At 32.4% G+C, this 21,594-nt stretch overlaps 1 protein-coding gene across 4 annotated transcripts; it reads right to left on the minus strand.

Annotated features, from left to right (window-relative positions):
* Positions 1–947: 947 nt before the first annotated feature.
* Positions 948–21,370, minus strand: LOC148617167 (uncharacterized). Of its 4 annotated transcripts, none has more exons than XM_088584558.1 (5): positions 17,868–21,352; positions 14,352–14,467; positions 11,924–12,098; positions 9,464–9,657; positions 948–2,674 (listed from the first exon to the last, which is right to left on the minus strand). In XM_088584558.1, the coding sequence occupies exons 3-5, from the start codon at positions 12,075–12,077 to the stop codon at positions 2,648–2,650; spliced, it is 375 nt and encodes a 124-aa protein (XP_088440684.1). In that variant the 5' UTR covers positions 12,078–12,098; positions 14,352–14,467; positions 17,868–21,352; the 3' UTR covers positions 948–2,647. The 4 variants fall into 4 exon arrangements, with proteins under 4 accessions (XP_088440684.1, XP_088440682.1, XP_088440681.1 ...); XM_088584556.1 differs by lacking the exon at positions 948–2,674 and having other exon boundaries at positions 8,384–9,657; positions 17,868–18,172; positions 21,289–21,370; XM_088584555.1 differs by lacking the exon at positions 948–2,674 and having other exon boundaries at positions 8,384–9,657.
* Positions 21,371–21,594: the final 224 nt, after the last annotated feature.

A 21,594-nucleotide genomic window follows, 5' to 3' on the forward strand; every position in this document is an offset into this window, starting at 1 on the left:
TTAATAATCTAATATTAAAATTAGTCAACCGGATTTCCCTTGATAGGCGATCAACATTATTTGATTTATTTTGATCGTTTAAATTTCTTATCCAATGAGTATGCTGTGGCGGACATCCAAGCCAATACTTGTGTTTCTTATGAATGCAACTATGACTCTAGCGTGTTGTTTGCATTTTATTACCGCCTTTAAAATGAATATTCATTAACTGCAAAGTTAACACAATTTATCAATTTATCAAAAACGATTTCATATATATAGAATATGTATAATTACAGGTCCACCGGTAATATCAAAAACGGCAATGACATTATAGGATGATATCCTCTTATTGTCTATCTATGTTTACATTTATCCACTTGAACATGATGTGAAGTGGTTCATTAGCCAGGGGAAAGAAGAAAACGTTGTAAGCTTCAAAGATCAGAATGACCTTCATGTCATGGAAAATCATACTTTGATTCTCAACATTTATGGAGTGAGACTTCAAGTGGATGGTATAAAGATAACTTTGTCGGTACCAGTTTACAGGAAATATGTGGATGTTATATTTTCGTGTAGGATTAGAAATGCGTATGGTGTAGTTGAACAGATCATAGATCCTGTAAGACTTATAAAAACAGCATTTGGTGAAAAGGAGGATGGAACATTAGAAAAAAGTACATGATTCAGTTAAAACAATAATTATATATTGATTCACTTTTTTTTTTTAAAGTTTTGGCCCCGTGCAGGTCCGGGTGTCCAAAAATAGGCCTGCACCATCGCTAAGGTTATCGTAAAAGGCGACTAAATAGTGCTCAGAAACCTAACCGGGGGCTAGGCGCTCTGCCCACAGAGAAACTGGGTTGTGTGCCCCAGGCGGTGGAATGGGGTACCCCTGGCGTGTAACATGCTGGGGTTGTCAGGCTCTAATACGGAAAACCTGACCGCAAACCATTGTGGTGCACCGTGCTGGAAAAGATTCCACATTCCTCGCACGTTTAAGAACCCTGCTGTAGTATTCGATAGGAGTAGGAACCTTTGCATTCCACCACAGGAGGCTAAATTGCCCGACCCTACCCATCTCTCCTTTTTTCTTGTGGCTATCAAAATGTGTCGACCCTATTGTCCTTGTGTCCCATCCCCATCCCTTTTGTCATTTCATCATCATCATCATCATCATCATCATCATCATTTCATGTTTGTTTTATCATCCCTTTCATGTTCATCGCCTGAATATAGCTGAAATATTGCTGCTCTGGCATTAAACAGAAACAATCAATCAAGTAATCAATCAGGCAATCAAAATTTATCGACCTTGCTATCCTTGTGTCCCATCCCTTTTCCATTTCATCATCATTTCATGTTGATTTTATCATCAATTTCATGTTTATCGCCTGAATATAGCTGAATTATTGCTGCTTGGGCGTTAAACCCCAACAATCAATCCTTCAATCATTAAATCTTTTGTAAATTTGTAAATGTAATATGAATTTATTAAAATATTATCTTTTACAACTTTAGGTACTTTCCTAAATATATAATTGATTTTTTACATGAAATAATAATATCGATAATATCAGATGTCTTTTTCATTATTGTAGACAATACTAATGAAACAGCATTATACGAAGCCTTTTGGGCTGTGATAGGAGCAAGTGCTGCAGTAGTAACTATGATGGTTGTTGTTTGGAAATTAAGAAAACAACGAACTGAAAACCGTAGTAAACAAATTTCTAATAAATTGAAGGGTTGAAAATATACCAAACATGACTAAAGAAGTGTTGTTAACACGTTTATATGACACAGAATTCTTTTTAAAAAGTAATGAGGAACCAACCACAACGTCGGGCGATAAAAGATAAAAACAAAACGATAACACATTTACATTGTATGAGACAAAAAATAAACTGAATGAAAAAAGAGTATAAATGCATTTGTGTCATATATAAAAATTCAGGCATTCCTAAGCGAATAGAACCAGAGTTCAGAAGACTGAGACATGTCATCGCTCTTTTATGCAGTCTGTTTTTTCTACTTCAACCATGTGTTGATTTTAAAGTTCTGCATTGATCTCTGTTGTTCGGTTTAATTCAGTCTTGTGTTGTAATTTCGGGGAAAATTAGGTCAACCAAATCGGCCTTTTTTTACCTTTGATTATTATATAATCCAAGGTCTTCCCCTAATTTGCTTTTTACAGAATAAATTGTTTGTCAACTTAAACCATTGTATTTACTCCTATTTTCTAGCTGCATAGATGAGAAGGAATGAGGTAGCAGATGCTATATCAGGAGTACGGGAGTATGTGTTATATTATGTTATTGAAATACAGTTAATCTTTTTTATTACACAAAGATTGGTGTCACATGCGCAAATGTCCCATTAGAGGTCCCAAACTTGTGGGCCTTTTTTAAGTAATGAGTACTAATGTGCACTGTTTTTTTTTGTTTTTGTTTTTGTTTTTTTTTTTTCTTGTTTTTTTTTTTTTTTTTTTTTTGTTATTATCGAAAAATTATTTTTATAATATATATACATACACTAACTTTTTAGTATTACATGAAGCTGACTCGAAAAATTCTTACGACCACAGTTGTGTACAATATTTGCAAAAATGAAGACGAAAAAAAAATACTTCTAATTTTACGGTATAAAATGCACAGAAACAGGTTTATGTAGTTTCCTCCCTCGATGTACTCTGAAATAGAAAAAAAAACAAGTCTTTAATAAATATATGACAAACATTTCAACAAATGTCACAAGTTAATAATTGCACATATATATAGTACTGTCTATTTAGCAGTTTTTTGTTTTGTTTTTGTTTTGTTTTGTTTTGTTTTTTGTTTTTTTTGTAATTAAGTGTCAGTTACATTAAAAATCAGGCAGTTGGGGAAACATGGTATGAGAAAAACCCAATATTTTCATAGCACGATTGGACTATTTGCACCATCAGAATCAAGGAAAAATGACAATATTTTCCGATACATATTGGTGTATTGAGTCATAATTCTATTGAAAAAATTCTGAGCAAATCCAGTGATGCAGAGATCAAATAGTGATCTCTTTAAATAGGGAAAGCATCCTTGAATGATATTATATTGTCAGAGCAGTGGGATTTTGACATGCATGTTTCTGATATTTTCCATTTTGCCTGATTCTTACAAACACTTACACTTAATTGTTCATACCATGATAACTATACATGTCGAAAATTTTAGTACAATATCAAAAGTGTAGTAAGTTCATTACGGATTAACATAGGACATAGGGCCTGATGAAAAAAATCATTCCGGTTTTTATTGTATGGTGTTCGTATTGTATTAGTTATAGGTCTCTGATTAATTGGTTTTTGGCTACGCCTCTGATCAGTGTTACAGGCTTAAGGCCTATGATTCTTTAACATTTACCACTTGCTAATGCATCAAGCTTGGCAAACTTTGGGAAATTCGCGTCTTCGAGCCATTAGTCGTTTTCTGATTTTTTTTTTTTTTTTTATTACTCCATTTTCTTTTTTCACAGAAACATTCCTCCAGACGTTGTACGTTTACAAATGATAACTCAAACTGAAGGTTATAGACACGATGGAGTAGAGTCTGCTGATAATACTTCCAACGCCAGAACTTGTTCATATCTTTCAGACGAAAGGGAATATTTTCAAATAAAAGACGATTTTGAATACCTCAATGATAATTTGCATGAAATTACAAAACAAAACGAATATACAAAACTAAAAATGCCATGCAATTTTTTGGACGGTCAATCAAGATTGGTCAAAAGTTTAGGAAATTTTCATAACGAGCGTTTTACAAATGACAATGTATGTTCACATATTGTACTGAGTAAGACATTCTGAGGCCACTACAAAAAATATTCATATGGGTCACAATCGGTATAATATAGTCAAGATATATGTAATAAAAAACTTGCCAATTTGAAATTCACACAGTCAAATGTATTGTCTCGTCAGTCCATTAGAATGTATTTTTTCTCTTTTTCTTGTAAACAAAAACACAAATTTTGCTGGACTAATATAGAACTAATTCCTTTTGCTTTGAATGATTAATAAGGACCAGTCATTAGTTTCCATTAATGACAATAGAATGCAATGTACAAAGCTAGATCGTGATTTCAAAAATATATGTCGTAAGTCCGACCATTGTGTAAAGTATTGTAATAGATAGTAAGGATTTTGCAAAGGTGAATACCATTTATGTAAAACAAAAGTGTGATGGTTCGGATGCGTATGTCGTATTTTCAATTCTACGCATTTGCAATCGAGCTTGACCAATGTGAAATGTAGTCGGCACGTTCAGTAGAGACATATCGTAGATGCCGAAGATTGTGGTCACAATTTTAAATTTGGGGGAAGCTGGCTAAACTCGTAAAATCGAAGAGACGTGATGAACTTCGATAAAATGTTAAATTTGTTAAAACAGTATCCTTCTGATTTGATATGTCAACATTAATTATAATTGCAAAATAAGGTACTAGATTACACTTTCAATGATCCTTTCAAACATTGACAAATTAAGAACCAAATACTACCAATATCACCTATGCTCTTCCAGCATAAGCGATATTGGTAATAAATTTAAATCAGGGGTGTACCTCTTGGTACTGCAGGATCTGCTGGAACAGTACTAATAATGTTTTGGTACGTCATGCAGTACGTATATTCTTATAATTATTTTTTTTACAAAAATGTGATATTTGATTCGGTAACTAATTAAGAAGGCGGGCCTAAGGTAAGGGGTATCACTCTTGAAATCAGTGTTATGTTTGTATCATATTAAATTTCACCAAAGCCTATCAAGCTTTCATTTGAAGCAAAATGAAATCAAGCCAAGTTACTTTGATGCTTAAATGCGATTTGTGTAAAATGCTGAATACAAGCGTTCAAAGGATTTGTAAGAGTCGTGTCCCTTACCCTAGGTCTACCTCCTTATAACAAGTTCAAACATGTGTGTTTGTTTCCCCTACTGTACCAATCGGTATTTGGATGCCATGCCTCTATAAATAAGGAGTTTTTAATGAAATTCTGAATAGAAAAGTGGAGGTCACTGGGCAAAACAATTTAATTCTACGAAAAGGATAGAACCAGAGAAGTCCGAAAATCTGACAAAAATGGACGAACATGACCAGTGCCTGATTTTTTTGAATAGTTAATAGGTTGAATATATTGTTATTACAACTATCTGTTCTTTATAAATCGAATGTATTATGACTACATGTATTATGGGTATTTTTAAGTTAAACTTATTTAATGCGATAGATCTATCTTAGAGGATCAAAGAATAAATATTAAATGGTCAGAATTTTATTAAAAAAGACAACCTATTTAAATATACAGGAAGTATTATCAATGGAAATTACAAATTAGTTATAATGCTATTTATAAAAACGTTTTTGCAGCTATTTTGTTATATATGTTCCGTGTCGGGCAAGTGATGCATTCATTTACAGCAGCATTAAAAAAAATGGATTATTATTTTTTAAAAATATAGGATGAAGTTGGCCCAAAATGTGTACGTTTTTATGCCTTCCGGTTGATTCATAAAAGAAGAAGTTAGTGAATAGTTGTTCATTAAACATTGACCAATGCTGTGTTTTTTGTTCTTACACTTGTTCCATTTTTTCAATCTAAAAACTACTTTTTTCGTAATGAGGTAAATAAGCATTGTGTTAACCAAACTATGTTCAGATTTATAAGTGCAGATTTACGGTATACTTTGTGCCATACAGAATATTTTAATATATTTATGTATTTACTTGTAACCTTATTTTATAAAAAAAAAAAATACAGACCACAATGTCATGAAGTGCAAAGTCCTGCTTTCCAAACTTTCACATGTAATGGGGGGGTTCTAAACACCGTGCTATGAAATGCTAATGGGTGGCAAATAACGACGATGTTATTTATCATATAGATAGCAGTGTTTTATCGAATGTTCCCAGTGTAATAAATTTTGATAATTCACACTGTGAAATAAATTCCGTAACTTCACTCTCGGACTTTCTCCCGCCAAAACGTCACAAAACGTAACAACATGAATATAAATCCGCCGATCACAAAATTTAAAATTTATGTTGATAATAACAACCAATAATGTATAAATACTATTGAAAAATAGGAATATCAATAGGTAATCGTGAATAACCAAAATATTATCACTCGCACCAAAGACTCATTTAGATTTAATTGTACCCGGAAATGTCGTTTAATCTAGGCACTTGTGATAATATTTTTGTTATTCAGTTTTCCAATTAGTTATCCTATTATTATTTGAGTTTTGTTTTCATATTGAAATATATGTTAAATGCGTCCGTTTTTTGAACTCGTGCGGAAACATTACGCGATTGTATATTACAATTTGTATTTCGAAAACACAAATCAATGACCCTCGTGTGAATGTGTTAACCCTTTGAGTGCCAAGACTTTTCCTTTATTTTGCCAATGAAAAATTTGTAGATTCAAATTCCACTGTCCTGCTTATGACGTCAACAATACTCAAACGTCACAAGAAAGGGCACAACGGCGGGATGACCGAACGCAGAAAGAAATAGACATAAAATATTCATCACCTGGGTGTTTTTTAATATATTTGATACTGTCAAGTTGTCAACTTAGTACATATACGCATTGACGTACTTATGTACATAAAAATGTACCCAAAAATAGGATAGAAAAAAAAAAGCAAAAAAAAACGTAAACAATCATATAATTAGACATTTTCTATGTCTGGCCTTTGTCCCTGGATTACATTCTTTTGCTTACCGCTATAACCTTGGTTCCCTTGATTACTCTTTCACTTGTCGATTTTCTAAATACATCTTATTTATCCCATTAAACCTTTTTAATACTTAAACCCATAGTTAGCACGCAAAAAGATTTCATAAGCCGCTATGTTTACAATGATATTTAATTGAAAATTATAATAAGCTACTAAAACATCGAAGAAGAAGTTGAATTTCATATCCATTCTTCTTAAATAAGTACAGTTTAAAAAAAACAAGCAGAAGTAAAAACGTTCTTACTTTAAAGATAAACAACCTAATTATTTGAATTCGACCTACGTTTATTTTTTAATGACATGAGAGAGTTTACTCATTACTTTCATTTATCCAAACTAATGGAACTATGCATGAAATGACACTTTCTGAAGCTCGAAAAATAGGAGCAGTTTCAATTCCTTTCTATATGATGTAGCTTGCAATGTTGTGTTTGGTTAAATTGTCTGCTTTATGTTAGTACTTATAAATTAAAGTCACATGTATTAGTTTCATATTTTATTTCGTGTTAGCGGGAGGGGATGAATCTTGCATAGTACAATTCTCTCATAATCTCGTTTTTTGATCTTGAACTTTATGAATTAAGCTTATTATTCAGGACGTTGAAAGGAATCCTAAAAAAATTCGTAAAACCTCTAGAAATAAATAAATTACCTTCGTTCCAATAGTCTATTTTTCGTAATTTGTGAATTATTGGCGCTAGTGCATGTGAGAAGATTAATTTTCAAAATCACATGTTCCATGCAATCGATGTGAACGTGATAATTCGTGGGGTGCTTCATGGGGCAGACTGTACATATTAAAACAACGCCAAAAAATTCCTTACAAAGTTTGTTCTTATTTCTACTCGTCGTTATCTATTGATCAAATATTCACATTTTATTTACTTCTCTTTATTTTTAACTTCTGTGCAATCTACTTAAATCAACATGTATTCGTCATGTATTCCGTACGGGGGAAAATAGAAAAGAAAAGTGAAAAAGAAATAACAAAAAAAGCAAAACAGAAAAAAAATAATGATAAATTTTATACAGTATGAATATATAATTTCAACTATACATTATGTACATGTGTTTATTATTGATAAAATCGCTAATATTGTACAGTGATTTTACATCGACTGCACGGAACATTTTGTCAGCTGTACATATGGTTATGAAAATTAATGTTCTTAATGTTCTCACATGTACTAGCGCCAAGTATTCACTAATTAGAGAAAAGAGAACATTGGCATGAAGGTTATTTATTTCCTAGAAGTTTTACATGTTTTTTTAGGATTCCTTTCAAGTAATTAGGTTGTTTATATTTATAGTGCGAACGTTTTTACTTCTATTTGTTTTTTTTTTAAACTGTACTTATTTAATGAGAATGGATATGAGATTCACCTTACTTATTCTTAGATGTTTTAATGGCTTATTATATCCTTTTCAAATAAGTATCAGTGTAAATATAGCGGCCTGTGAAATCTTTTTGTGTGCTAACTATAGGTTTAAGTATTAAAAAGGTTTAATGTGGTAAATAAGATTTATTTAGAAAATCGACAAGTTGAAAACACTTCTCGTGAAATATCTAATTATATTCTTTTTACGTTTTTTTTTTTTACTTTTTTTTTCTTTCCTATATTTGGGTACATTTTTATGTACGTAAGTAATGTCAATGCATATATGTTCGAAGTTAAATTTGAATCTTCAAATTCTTTCTCGGCAAAATCGAGGAAAAGCCTTAGCACTCAAAGGGTTAATTCAATTTACTATAGGATTAAACACATTTATTTTAGAATTCATTGATATGTATATAAAGGATGACAATGCACTCACAAACTGAATAAAAGTCCGAAGGAATTTTATGTAAAGTTTATGAGTGCATCGCCATTGGTTATACATCAATAACCTCTGAAAAACATGTGTTGAATACTTATAATTCTTTTAAATACATTATAATTCCTGTTCTGTCTTTTTGCCCATAAAGACTCTTATGAAAAAAATAGTTGCGAATGATTATATATTCTACGATGCAATCATATTTTGAAAATATAGTCCATTGTTTGACAGTTTGAAAGTTGAAAAAAGCAATTTTCCGTCGAAAATCCTTTTTTTTCTGAAACAAATTAAAAAAAAAGTAACAAGTATAAATTCAAAATGTGAGCGTCGTGAATACATGTGTGAAAGTAGTTCCTACACGTCTTTTTGCGTGAGAGTTGTTTATCAATCACAATAATATAGTATTTCTAGATATGCAAATAAGAAGAAAATTATTATGGTTTAGTTCCGGTGGTTTCTTGTTATTAAAGGGTGTGCATGCAAAAAACCAGGCAGTGGTTGGCACATGACAAATTTGGTTTACAAAACTTTTTTACCCATTTTATATCATAAATGTAACCTTCCTCAAAGTTGAATGTTGGTTTTGGATTAACTGCGACGTTAAAAGAGGAATAAATTACATAGAAGGCATTGAAATTCATTGAGAAAAGCACGATAACTCTTTAATTTTCAGCAACATTTGGATGCTGTTAGGGAACTTTAATATCATTTTCTGAGACATCCATTGTCGACTCAATACAAATTTTATATTTTTGATATACATATACCACATTCATTACATTGGAACAAAAATTCAGAGAAATAAATTAACCCTGTGCCACTCGTCTGCCTGATTTTGACATGGACATTCTCTTAAAAAGCCTTTGTGCTAAATTTACTATATATCGTATCTCAACGTTTCCTCCTCTATGGTGCAAATCAAGACAGAACATTCCTGGCCTTAGTATATTGTATCTTATCATGGCAATAAATGCTGCTACAATCACTACGACCATCCATGCTGTAATTCCTACAACTATCCACACAGTAGTCAGATGTTTCCCTCCACCATCTGTTTTAATTATTGGATGTTCTACAAAATAGGGATGAAATAGACGAAATTCATTTGTAAGCATTCCATATGTTACCTCTCCTTAAGTAAAGAGTTTTAATTATCCACACATTTGTTGTGATGTACCTTCTCTCTTAATTCCACATTCTTAAAATAATTTTTAAATACAAAAAAGGGATGTTGACGATAACTGTGGTTGCTTTATTTTGCTTGACATTGTTTTTTACAACGGTTTGCATTTTAATAATATAATACTAATATATCAGTATATTATTCGACAACATTTGTAAAAGTGTATCTTCTGAAAACATTTCGGTTTCAACTTAGATTCTAATGGTCCAGATATGACGTAACAGAAATTGGCTGATAGGATTTCAGTTATCAGGCAGCTTAAATGGCAGGGTAATTCTACTTGACAGAGATTCCTTATACTTTGTAAAGAAATACGATTCCAAATATTCTTCTAAATACAGTGATAACTAATTTAACCGATCCCTTTTGGACTTAAGTATCAGTCCATACAAACTTCAGACACTGCTAATGGTAAAGTGATTCATGTTGTAGAAAAACCCATCAAACAAATGTTTTTTTAGTCTACATATGCTATACGTTCACATAACAACAACCTTTTCTGCATTCAGATTTGCACGTTTTAGAAAATCATACATTCATAGCCCACTAAAATCAGCCAAATGAAGCCAAAATCAAGAATGATAACTCTTGCAAAATCCAAATTTCATGTACAATCTTATAATTTTTACCTCAAAAGAGCAACAACCATATGAAAGACTAAGACTGATTATGTGATCTGTTACTGTTTCTGGTCAGAACAAGAAATAAAAGTGAATTCGGTGGGTTTTTGACATATATGAATCACATTCTGTCCGATTTTTAGAAAGTCTGCTACTTAAAATTTAGTTCGGTTTAGACAGGTGTTATGTAAAGTTCAAGAACATTTTAATTTGTATAAAATGACTTAAAACTAGACTCTGGTTTCGACGCTTACCCTACCGGTGCACCTGGTCCATGCTCCCAGTTTTTAGTGGAGTCTCCATGTCTGGTCTTTGTCCCTGGATTACATTCTTTTGATTACCGCTATAACCTTGGTTCCCTTGATTACTCTTCGACAAGCTTTCGTATTATCTAGGGTTCGGTTTTGATTGGTTATACTTTATATCAACGGAGATTATATCAAAATGCTGCAATTATTTATTGACGACATATTTGCTAAGTGAGGTGGACATGTTTTCCTAAAGACGATTAGTGTTCAAATGCAAACTATTTGTGCTCCGCTGATCGCATGCCTTTTTCTTTACTCTTATGAGGCTGACTAAAAAACTGAACTTTTCTAAAAGAAGGAATATCGTTTAGTCAGATCATTTGATCTCGGCTTCTGTAGATGACACTTTGTCTTCAAACAAACCTAAAATCGGGAAATTTTATACATCGCATCAACTCCAAAGAACTTGAGATAAATGATTTAACAAACTCTATAATGTCAGCCTCATATCTTCAATGGAAAGAGATAACCATGACTAGACTATACGATAAACGCGATGATTTATATCGTCAACTTTTCTTTCAACTGGCAACACCCCTTCAGCACCTGTGAATGGATCTTTTTTATCACACTCTTACTTAATGGCAGAGCTTGTCGAAACTACACCCACTTTATGTATCATGTTAAAACTCCTTACAGTTAGGTTTCTAGAAAAACTAATATGTTGCTACAAGATTGAAATCATTACAACGACTTCACGGATCATGATGGTGTATCCATTTTATTAAGCACATCATATTTCATCTCTTTGGTCTACCCCGGACTTTTTTTTTAATAACTCGTTGTGTGTATCTGAAAAAAGGAGATGATGCCTATCCTACCGGTGCATCTGGTTCTTGCTCTCATTGTTTTCATTCCGAGTAGCTCATTTTTTTATTTTTATGCGCATGGTTTGTTTTGTTGTGTGTGTCTATTTTCTTTGAATAGTCATTATCCCTGCGTTGTGTTCTTTTACCGATTTCGAATCCAGGTTCCCTTAATTGCTCTTGACTCTTTCCGTGTACAGTGTTTTGATTTTATTCAATAATTCATCCTATTTTACATAATTTATCAGACTAGAAGGATTTGAACGCAATTTTCAAAAAGATAAAGAAGATATATATATATCTTATTTATTTTTTGGAAGACTGATGTCCTTCATCTTGTATTCTTAAAAAAATACTAAAGAATATTTCCTGTTTACCAGTATACGCGGAGTAAAATGCTTTATCTGCCTTTAAGATTTACCTTTGCATGTGTGGAACTCCGCTTTGCTTAACTGAACATCAAAATGTCCAACTAAACATGTAATCACAAAGTCGCCTTCACAATCACTAGCTTTGAAGTCAATCTTTAAGTCAGCTCCAAAAAGCTTGCCACTTTTTCGAAAACTAATCCGCATTGAGCTGGTGATGTTAATTCCCTTGTATGATATAAATGAAAGTGATTAATACAAATGTGCTGAACCTAAGAATGTCATTATAGGGTGTATCCAATGACAATGGCGAAGAGGTAAAAAAAAAAAAAAGATTATCCGTGGTAAACACGTAAAAAAACATAAAATAAAAAACCATAAAGAATAAATATAGGTTTCACAATAAGCGAAAGAATGTCGACTCCAGTTATTTCATTTAATAATCACTGAGCCGCGGTGAATCTGTTATGGTGCTAAAATTAAATAAAGTGAGTTGATATTTTACGGTATTCAATTTCAAAATTTATAAAACCATTTCCTTTGTAATTCTTTTGGAATATTTGTTCCTTTGAAATTGGGCATTAATGTCATGACATTAAACATCCTATGAAATGTCATAATGTCACCATTGACCTTTGACCTTCTTTACTTGCAGACCAATTTCTTCACTCTTATGAGGCTGATTTCATAGCTGATTTGATCAGAAAGAACGAATATCGTTTGGCTAGATCCTTCAATCTCAGTTTCTGCTATCTAGATGACGTATTATCTTTAAACAATCCTAATTTCGGGGATTTGATACATCGCATCTACCCAAAAGAACTTGAGATAAAGGATATTACAGACACTTTGAAGTCAGCCTCATATCTTGACCTACACTTAGAAATCGATAGTAAAGGAAAACTATTGACCAAACTTTACGAAAAACGTGATGACTTTTCATTCAGAATTGTCAACTTTCCATTCATCTGTGGCAACATCCCTTCAGCCCCTGCGTATGGAGTGTTCATATCACAACTCATACGTTATGCCAGAGCTTGCCGAAACTACGTAGACTTTTTGTATCGCGCTAGAACTCTAACAAACAGGCTTCTGCAACAGGGTTATGTTGCTACAAGATTGAAGTCATCACTACAGACGTTTTATGGTCATCATCATGAACTCGTGGATCGTTATGATGTATCCATCAGCACCATGAAAACTGATTTATTCAACGGGTCATAGTTTTCCTTTCCTCGTTTGTCTACCCCGGACTTGACTTTTTATGAGCAACTCGGCGGGTGTTTCTAGAAAAGCAGAGGACGCTTACCCTATCAGTGCACCTGGTCCATGCTCCCAGTTTTTAGTGGAGTCCGAGTTGCTCATTTGCTTTTGTTACTTTGTATGTATGATTTTAGTTACTTTATGTTCTTTGTTGTGTATGTCTGTTTTCCATGTCTGGTCTTTGTCCCTAGATTACATTCTTTTGATTACCGCTATAACCTTGGTTCCCTTGATTACTCTTTGACCAATCAGATTTCATAGACAATGCGAAACAACCCCTACGGCATTTTATATCACTTGTGCGCATCAAACAGTTAATAGTATGATATCGCGAATGTCTAGCCACCATAGAAGAAGAAGATAAACAATAGGGAATAGAATACTTATTGAAATGTTACAGTAACTTCGGTTGAACATCGTATTAACAGAGCAACCTCCAGCTTGAATAGCTTTTGGGAACCTGCTGTATATGAGTGTAAAAGAGCAACATCAACCTGCTCTGCAAAATTCGAAAATTGTTAAGGAAAAAGGGAGGGGCAGCGTAAAAAAAGTAAACACTCCATATTTAATATATTTACATAGGCTGATGCGTTTTAATGTCATTAAATATTCCTTTTTTTTCGAAAATTCATCATTTAAGCATACTTAATCACTTGCACAAAAATCTATTTCTCCGGATTTCCGGGAGGTATACATTGATCATGGTGTCCATTAGTTCGTTCGCCCACCCATAATTGTTTCGTTATATTTTATCTGCAAATGTTTATCAAAGTTACTTGTTATTTTTACAGAAGCTATGCTTATCGTGTGCTTCGAATTCAAACTGGAGCGGTATCAAACTCCTGTTTGACGATTTTGTCAATAATTAGATATAGGGAGCGGGATATCCTTAAGAGAGCTTGCAGTGATCTGACTCATTTATCAAACAAAGCATTATGTAAGAATTTGGATGTGTGTCATGGACTGCAGAACTTTCCCTAAATATGAAATATATACTTGAGTGTGAGAAACCACTTATATGCATCTCCTTCGGTAATCAAGCTACATTGCATCTGCCTGCGTGTGTGCATTTTCATTTCTATCGATCTGCTTGTGTTTCATGCAAAGGATGAGTTGCAACACGATACCGGATATGTAAGATTTTATATTTAATAATCAAGAATGAATAAAAGGTCAAATTGAAAATCAAACTCAATAAAGTATTATGTATACATCTACCTTAAATTTTGCTGTACATTTTGGTTTCGGGTATATTTTTGAGACCTGGACATCTGCCTTGAGATGACGGTTTTGAAAGTGTGTGACCACGGCAATGTTCTACTTATCAGGACGGTCTAAATGAAGAAGAAATTGAATTAAACACCAATTTTATTATCCATGTTTTAGTGAAATTCGTACACACTTGTCAGTGGGATCTGAATAAGCCCTTTAACTTGTTCTGGTGCAAAACACAATTTCTATCCTTCTGGCTGAAGAAAATATGAAAATATATGAAAATGAAGTGAATATTTCTAGCATCGAAATGGCAAAAATTTGATTTCATGAGGTTCTTAAATAAATTAGGGGGTGCAGAATGGAATTATCAAATGCAAAAACCGCTAATATTAATGTTCTAATTCGGGTATGTTGTACATGTGTTTTAAGAAATAACCTCTAATTAGCAGCATAAGAACAAAATACAAAGGAAGATCTAACTCGAAAAGAACAATTGCATAAATACCACAGCTTTTTAGAGTTTGAAAATATATGCAATGGTTGAGGAGGAGATGCAGGAACAATTTATTTTTTTTTAATGGGAAAGAACAGATTATGCAAATGGAAACATGATCTCTATTCCTATGTAGGTGCACAATGCAATAACTGCATTACCATTCATTTACAACTTGCTTTTTAAATATAATAAATGAGTAAAAAGTAGCCACATAAAAGTGTTAAAAGGGAGAAAGGGATCGTAATATGTAGGGTTTTTTTTCTTTTGCGCAGTAGAGACGAGTAGTGAAAAGTATATGATTTATGTACCCTTACCGTAAATATGAGTTAGAACAGCACATAATGCTAAACTACTAGTTACAGAAATTCAACAATCCCTTGTAAGAAGAACGAGTCGTACGATAATGTCATTCAGGTCAAACAACAAAATACCTGCGCATAATTGATGTACCTTTATGTTATTCCTAGAGTATCTCATTAAAACATCATTGAAAAGGTTTCGGTGAGTGAGTTATTAAAGCAGAGTTCTTACCCCTTTTACACATTATACGAGTTAAAGGTAGTGTCCATTTTATGCGTTTTACGGATACCAAAACCTTCTTTCTAACCAAAAATTAAAAAAATAGCAGATGCACCTGTTTATTATTTCCTGAAAATTGTCATTAAAATAATATCTTATACTTCAACTCAATAGATGTTTCTAATGCGTTTAATCTACGGGTACATCTGATCCATACTCCCAATTTTAGTGAAGTCCGGATAGCTCATTTACTCTTTAGTTTCTTTAGACTGTGTTTGCACTCTTTCAAGTGCATTCAACATGCTTCAAGCACTATTTGTAAAGTAAATACCTTTTTAGGTCATATTGAACATGAAACATATTGCTTTGGAAGAGTACTGACATGTTTGATTTATTATCGAAACGTTATATATTGATTATACTATACTTTTAACCAATCAGCATTGTTTGTGAATGACGTCATTTATGTTTACATTCCAGATTTAGGGTATAGCACTTCATAAGCTTTAAAGCTAGGTTTAAGTAATATGTTGATCTTGATATATTTTAATGTAAATGCTGACTCCTAAAAAGATAGCGCTTTCTATACTTATTCCGATATTTCAACTCTATAGATGTTTGGGGCCATGGACAATTTTTAGTGACGTATCTCACCATTTTACATAACAACAGAGTGTCAATGGAAACACCAGCCTATTAATTTGAGTTTTATAGTAATAGAACGAGTTCATGGAAGAGAAACCACAAGGATCGGTACACAATTATGTAATAACATCAGGGACATATTATGGGTCAAGGTTCCTTCGTTTGCTTACATGTAATCGTTATCATGAGCCAGTGTATACATAATTTCTAAGGTATAAATACGAAGGAAGTTCGTCAAACATGGCAGATTGCACGAGGTTGCGGTGCTATAAACATCACTTGGAATGTAAGGAAACAGCTATAGTAAAAAACTAAATGCTGTAGGAAACCATCATTAATGCAATTTCCCACCACACTGATATTGTCGTTTGACGTGTATTGCGTTTTAATATATATTATACGATATTTTCTGTCAATGTAGGAGCACCATCGGCGGAATTTAATGGGAACCTGAATTGAATTACAAGCATTATTTATGGTGGATACGAAATAAGAACGGAGAAAAGAATATATAGTTTGCATTATTTAGGATTGTATGGTGTGGAAAAGGAACTAGGAGCTATTAACTTTAGTTTGTGAATACCAGTGCTGAAAGTTAAATATTAGTATTTCAATAGGACTAGGAAGAGGGCATCATAACTTAATATAACAAGTCACACAAGGCGTACATTGGATTAAAACACAGAAACTGCTATCACTAGAGGTCAATATCATTCTGTTATATATCCTGCTGAATAGAAAACACATTTATCGTTAATTTTTAATTGGTTTGTTCTATATGCAAATGCCTACAGTATACACAGGAACGTAATATTTACAATCGAGGGCCATCTTAGTCAACGAACCACTCGCAATACCTGTCGCAATATTTATTGAATGGATGCAAAATGTTCATAATTTGGCAAGTGCAGTATTCATATCAAAACGGGTTGGTATTACCCTGGTCCATGACGGAATTACTCTAACGTCAATAGGGTACTTCCTCGGCTTATATGTACATGTACATATAATAAGTGTCATTTAAATCGGATATAAACTTTTGAGAATATGGTCCAATTTTTTATGAGTATGACTTTAAACTTTTGACAGAATGATTGATGAGGCTGCTATTTAATATCTATAACATGGGGCTTCTACTTAAAATATATAACAAAATTATGAAGTTCCGTTTCAAACGAATGTTTTTTTAAGGTTTTGTCTGAAACTTCTGAGTGATGATACCACGACATAACCAATAGCCAAGTTTGTTATCGTTGCAACTCCATAAAAAATCATAAGTGTAACACAATATGTAGTAGCCTTTAAATGTTCGTACTATATGGACAAACAAATACAACTCGTAATATATGACAATGCATACAAAATAGCTACAAAGTTGATGTGTACTATGATATGTATCACAGAAAAAACAATACCATCAATTTTATCATAATGAACAAAATGGTCGACAAATATTTTAACAGATATTCAATAGAGATCTTTGAATTCCAAGTGATATTGTTATACAATACGAAACTAAATAAAGGATTTTGTAATGTAATTTCATCACAAAATTATCCAGAAAATAACAGTATACAGACTAAATGGACAAAATATCTCAGGGTTATTTAATAAATTAAATTAGATGTACCCGTAAAATTGGTCCTAAATTTTCAAAACATACAAAATATCCTTATAGAAACCTTTTATTTCTTAAAACAATTCCATATCATTGCCTGTTACCCCTTATTTTATGTAATAATATTGATGGTACCAACACTAGATAATTACCATATATCAGTGTTCTGGAAATATTTTAGTTTTGTTGACAAAGGCATACTTGTTCATTACAGTTACAAGTATTTGATTATGATACTTACATTCGAACTTATCTTCTTCCAAAGTCAGTCTATGGTTGTCTTCTGTTAGGCCGATTGTATATGTATAGTTACATTCAACATCGTCCTCTCTGAATTTACAAATTTTGAGCATAGATTGAAAAGGTTTTCGCGCTGTAATCGCTTGATATTTTTTTGGAAACTTTGAGAGATTGTTAACTGTTAAAGGTTGATTTGTGGACCACCATGCCAACTCCTAACACTGGTTTCGTTGTCTTTTTCTGCGATGCAACCAAGTGTTGCTGTGTTACCGAAGACGATTGGTGGATCCACAATTTTCCATTTGGCTAAAATATAATCCTTTAAATATTAGCTTCGTTCATTTTTTTTATTTTTTTTTGTTTTGTTTTTTGGGGGTTTTTTTTGTTTTGTTTTGTTTTTTGTTTTGTTTTGTTTTGTTTTGTTTGTGTTTTTGCTTTTGTTTTGTTTTGTCTGTTTGTTTGTTTGTTTGTTTGTATTTTGGGTTTTTCGTTTCCTTGTTTCGTGTTTTGCTGAAATACATCAATTTCTCTAAATTTTGAACTTTAGTTTTCTTCATTTCTTCTTTCCTTTGTTAACTGTTGACACTTAAGCATATTCATCTTTTCCCTAAAACCTTTAAACCTTCAACAATTGTAAACGAATTCACCTAAACTTACCTACCTGGCCAGATTGCTGAATGTTTATGACACATTTATCTTCACAATGTCGTGGGTAGTCAAAAGAACGTAATCCAGGAACAAAGACCAGAAATGGAAAGCAGACACAGACAACAAATAACATAAAGTTACTAAAATCATACATACGAAGTAACAAAAGCAAATGAGAAACTCGAACTCCACTAAAAACTGGGTGCATGGACCAGGGTAAGCGTCCTCTGCTTCTCTAGAAACACCCGCCGAGTTGCTCATAAAAAGTCAAGTCCGGGGTAGACAAACAAGGAATGGAAAACTATGAGCCGTTGGATAAATCAGTTTTTTTCATGGTGCAGATGGATACACTATAACGATCCACGAGTCCATGATGACGACCATAAAACTTCTGTAGTGATGACTTCAATCTTGTAGCAACATAACCATGTTGCAGAAGCCTGTTTGTTAGAGTTCAAGTGCAATACAAAAGTCTGCGTAGTTTCGGCAAGCTCTGGCATAACGTATGAGTTGTGATATGAACACTCCATACGCAGGTGCTGAAGGAATATTGCCACAGATGAATGGAAAGTTGACAATTTTGAATGAAAAATCATCACGTTTGTCGTAAAGTTTGGTCAATAGTTTTCCTTTACAATAGATTTCTAAGTGTAGGTCAAGATATGAGGCTGACTTCACAGAGTCTGTAGTATCCTTTATCTCAAGTTCTTGGGGGTAGATGCTATGTGTCAAATCCTGGAAATTAGGATTGTTTAAAGATAATACGTCATCTATATAGCGAAAACTGAGATTAAAGGATTTAGCATGGATGCAAAAATCTTACACATTTTAATAATATTCATACCTTTTTTGTAGTAAATTTCGAATATGATTCTAACGTACACATTCTCATCTTTATTTTGACAACTTATTTTCAATATACACACAAATGATGCACCTTCAATGCATAGATCTAGGCTCAATGTTTTTTGGAACTACATAGAGTCCATCAAAGGAATTAGATTACCTTCCGTTGATTTTTCTACTTCTACATCTTAGACTCATAATGCTTATTATCAAATACAGAACTGACAAAATTTATTCAAATTTGTTTCAGTATATGTTTCAAACTAATTCGCCAACATGTGCACTATTTTGTTGAAATATGCAACAAATGTGCCAAGGTATGATATTTGTTTTACAAATTAAGCTAAAAAGAGTAAATGGAATTGTATCGTTCAGACATTTTTCATCATATTTGTTCAAATACGTCTTATTTGTTACCATTTTAATATTAAAACTATCAGAATCTTTCACCTCTTTACTTTATTATCATTAACTATAAGCAGTTACAGAGGAAATCTACAAATATTAATAATGTAACATATACTGCATGTGAAATTAACCAACTCATTGAAGATTAATAATTAACATAATGTGAATAATATTAACACTCCAAGCTGAGATTCAAGTTTTGCTTCTAAAACATACATTGCTACTTGTTAATGTGGTTTGTTTTTTTTTTATGATATGAATTCTAAACAAAAAGTATAAGCATTACAAATGGAAGGCTTGAAGCAAACCAGGATTAAATCTAATTATTAATTGATTGTTTCAAAGAAATTGACAAAGAAAATTTCAGTAGTAAATTCCCTACTTAAATGATATTTCTAATAAAAATATTTTATCATAAACCTCTTCATTTAAAATATATGCACGTAATATTACAAGCCGTTCCCATCGGCATAATTTAGCCTAAAAACAAGTCAAAGAATACCATAGTTTCATTTATGTAACTTACAAAAGACCTCAATATTGTTAAATGTCTTAACATAACATAATAATTGGTTTTAAATAAACATAATTCTGCTAGTGTTTTGTTTTGGAGAGACTATAGAAATAATTTTTTTTGTGTCTTTCATCAAATAAAGAGGTTCTTGAAGGCAAATTGTAATTGGTGTCATTTTATCTTTAAATTGTTTTCAAGGGCAGTGGACATTTTAGCGCAGTGGCCATAGAACTTTTCAGCGCCGCTCATCTGTAATTTTGATAGGACTTTTAAGCGACGTTAGCTTGTGTGGATTTACCTTTATACCTGTATACAAAATTTATCTTGTGCCTCAGGCCTAATAATCTACCCATACATGTATATGTGTGGTGAACAAAAGTTATCCGTACATCTATATTATCATTAAGACAATAATTATAATCCAAACTACCAGATACATTAATTTAAACGAGAAACATCGATCTCGCTGTTCCTGCGCGAGATATGACAAAAAAAGGAAACAGCTTTTATCAAAGTTACGTCCGCGGTGATGTCACAAGAGATTATTATATACGTGCTTTGGGATTTACAGTATCAAACCCAACTTGACTTTAATTTATTAGTAACCAAATTTTAGATGTAAATAGACTTTCGTCTTAAACATTTTACATATTTTATATTATTAAAATAATTAATAATACATATATATTTTATACTATATTTATCGGCGCTAAAAAGTCCTATGCGTATTTGAAATGGCGCTGAAATAGGGTCTAAAAAGTCTGGCGCTCAAAAGCCATATAAATCGGCGCTAAAATGTACACTATGTCGGTGCTAAAAAGTCCTATCAAAGAGCTTAAATGTCCATGGTCGTGTTTCGGTTTTAAAAACAATCTTTCTTGGAGTGATTTGGGATTTTCTTTTTTTTTGTTTTTGAAAGAGTGTTTGTACCTATACTTTGAAAAAATAAATATGATAATAATATTCATAAGCCAAACAAAAGTTTACATTTGACTGTTTTACTTACCACATTGATCAATTATCCCAATGTGGAGTACAAGAACTAAAAGTTCCAAACTATGTTCACAAACCATGCTAGTAGTGTTTTTTAAAAAAGGAATAATGATCTGTACAGAACGTATATTTATTATTTAAACTTAGTCATTTTAAGCGGAACCATAATTACGTGTTAATTACAAAAAAAACATTGTTTGAAACATAAATAACAAAAAAGTCTTTGTTAGGTTAAAAGATCAAAGAATACGGCTTATTTCTTTGTTTTATACATGAGAGTGCCGTTGGGAAAAACAAAGAAGGCTTATTACTTTTTAAT

The sequence above is a fragment of the Perna viridis genome, chromosome 5, assembly GCF_037379345.1.
Source record: "Perna viridis isolate PV_CMFRI_1.1 ecotype Kerala chromosome 5, ASM3737934v1, whole genome shotgun sequence".
Taxonomy (NCBI): Eukaryota; Metazoa; Mollusca; class Bivalvia; order Mytilida; family Mytilidae; genus Perna; species Perna viridis.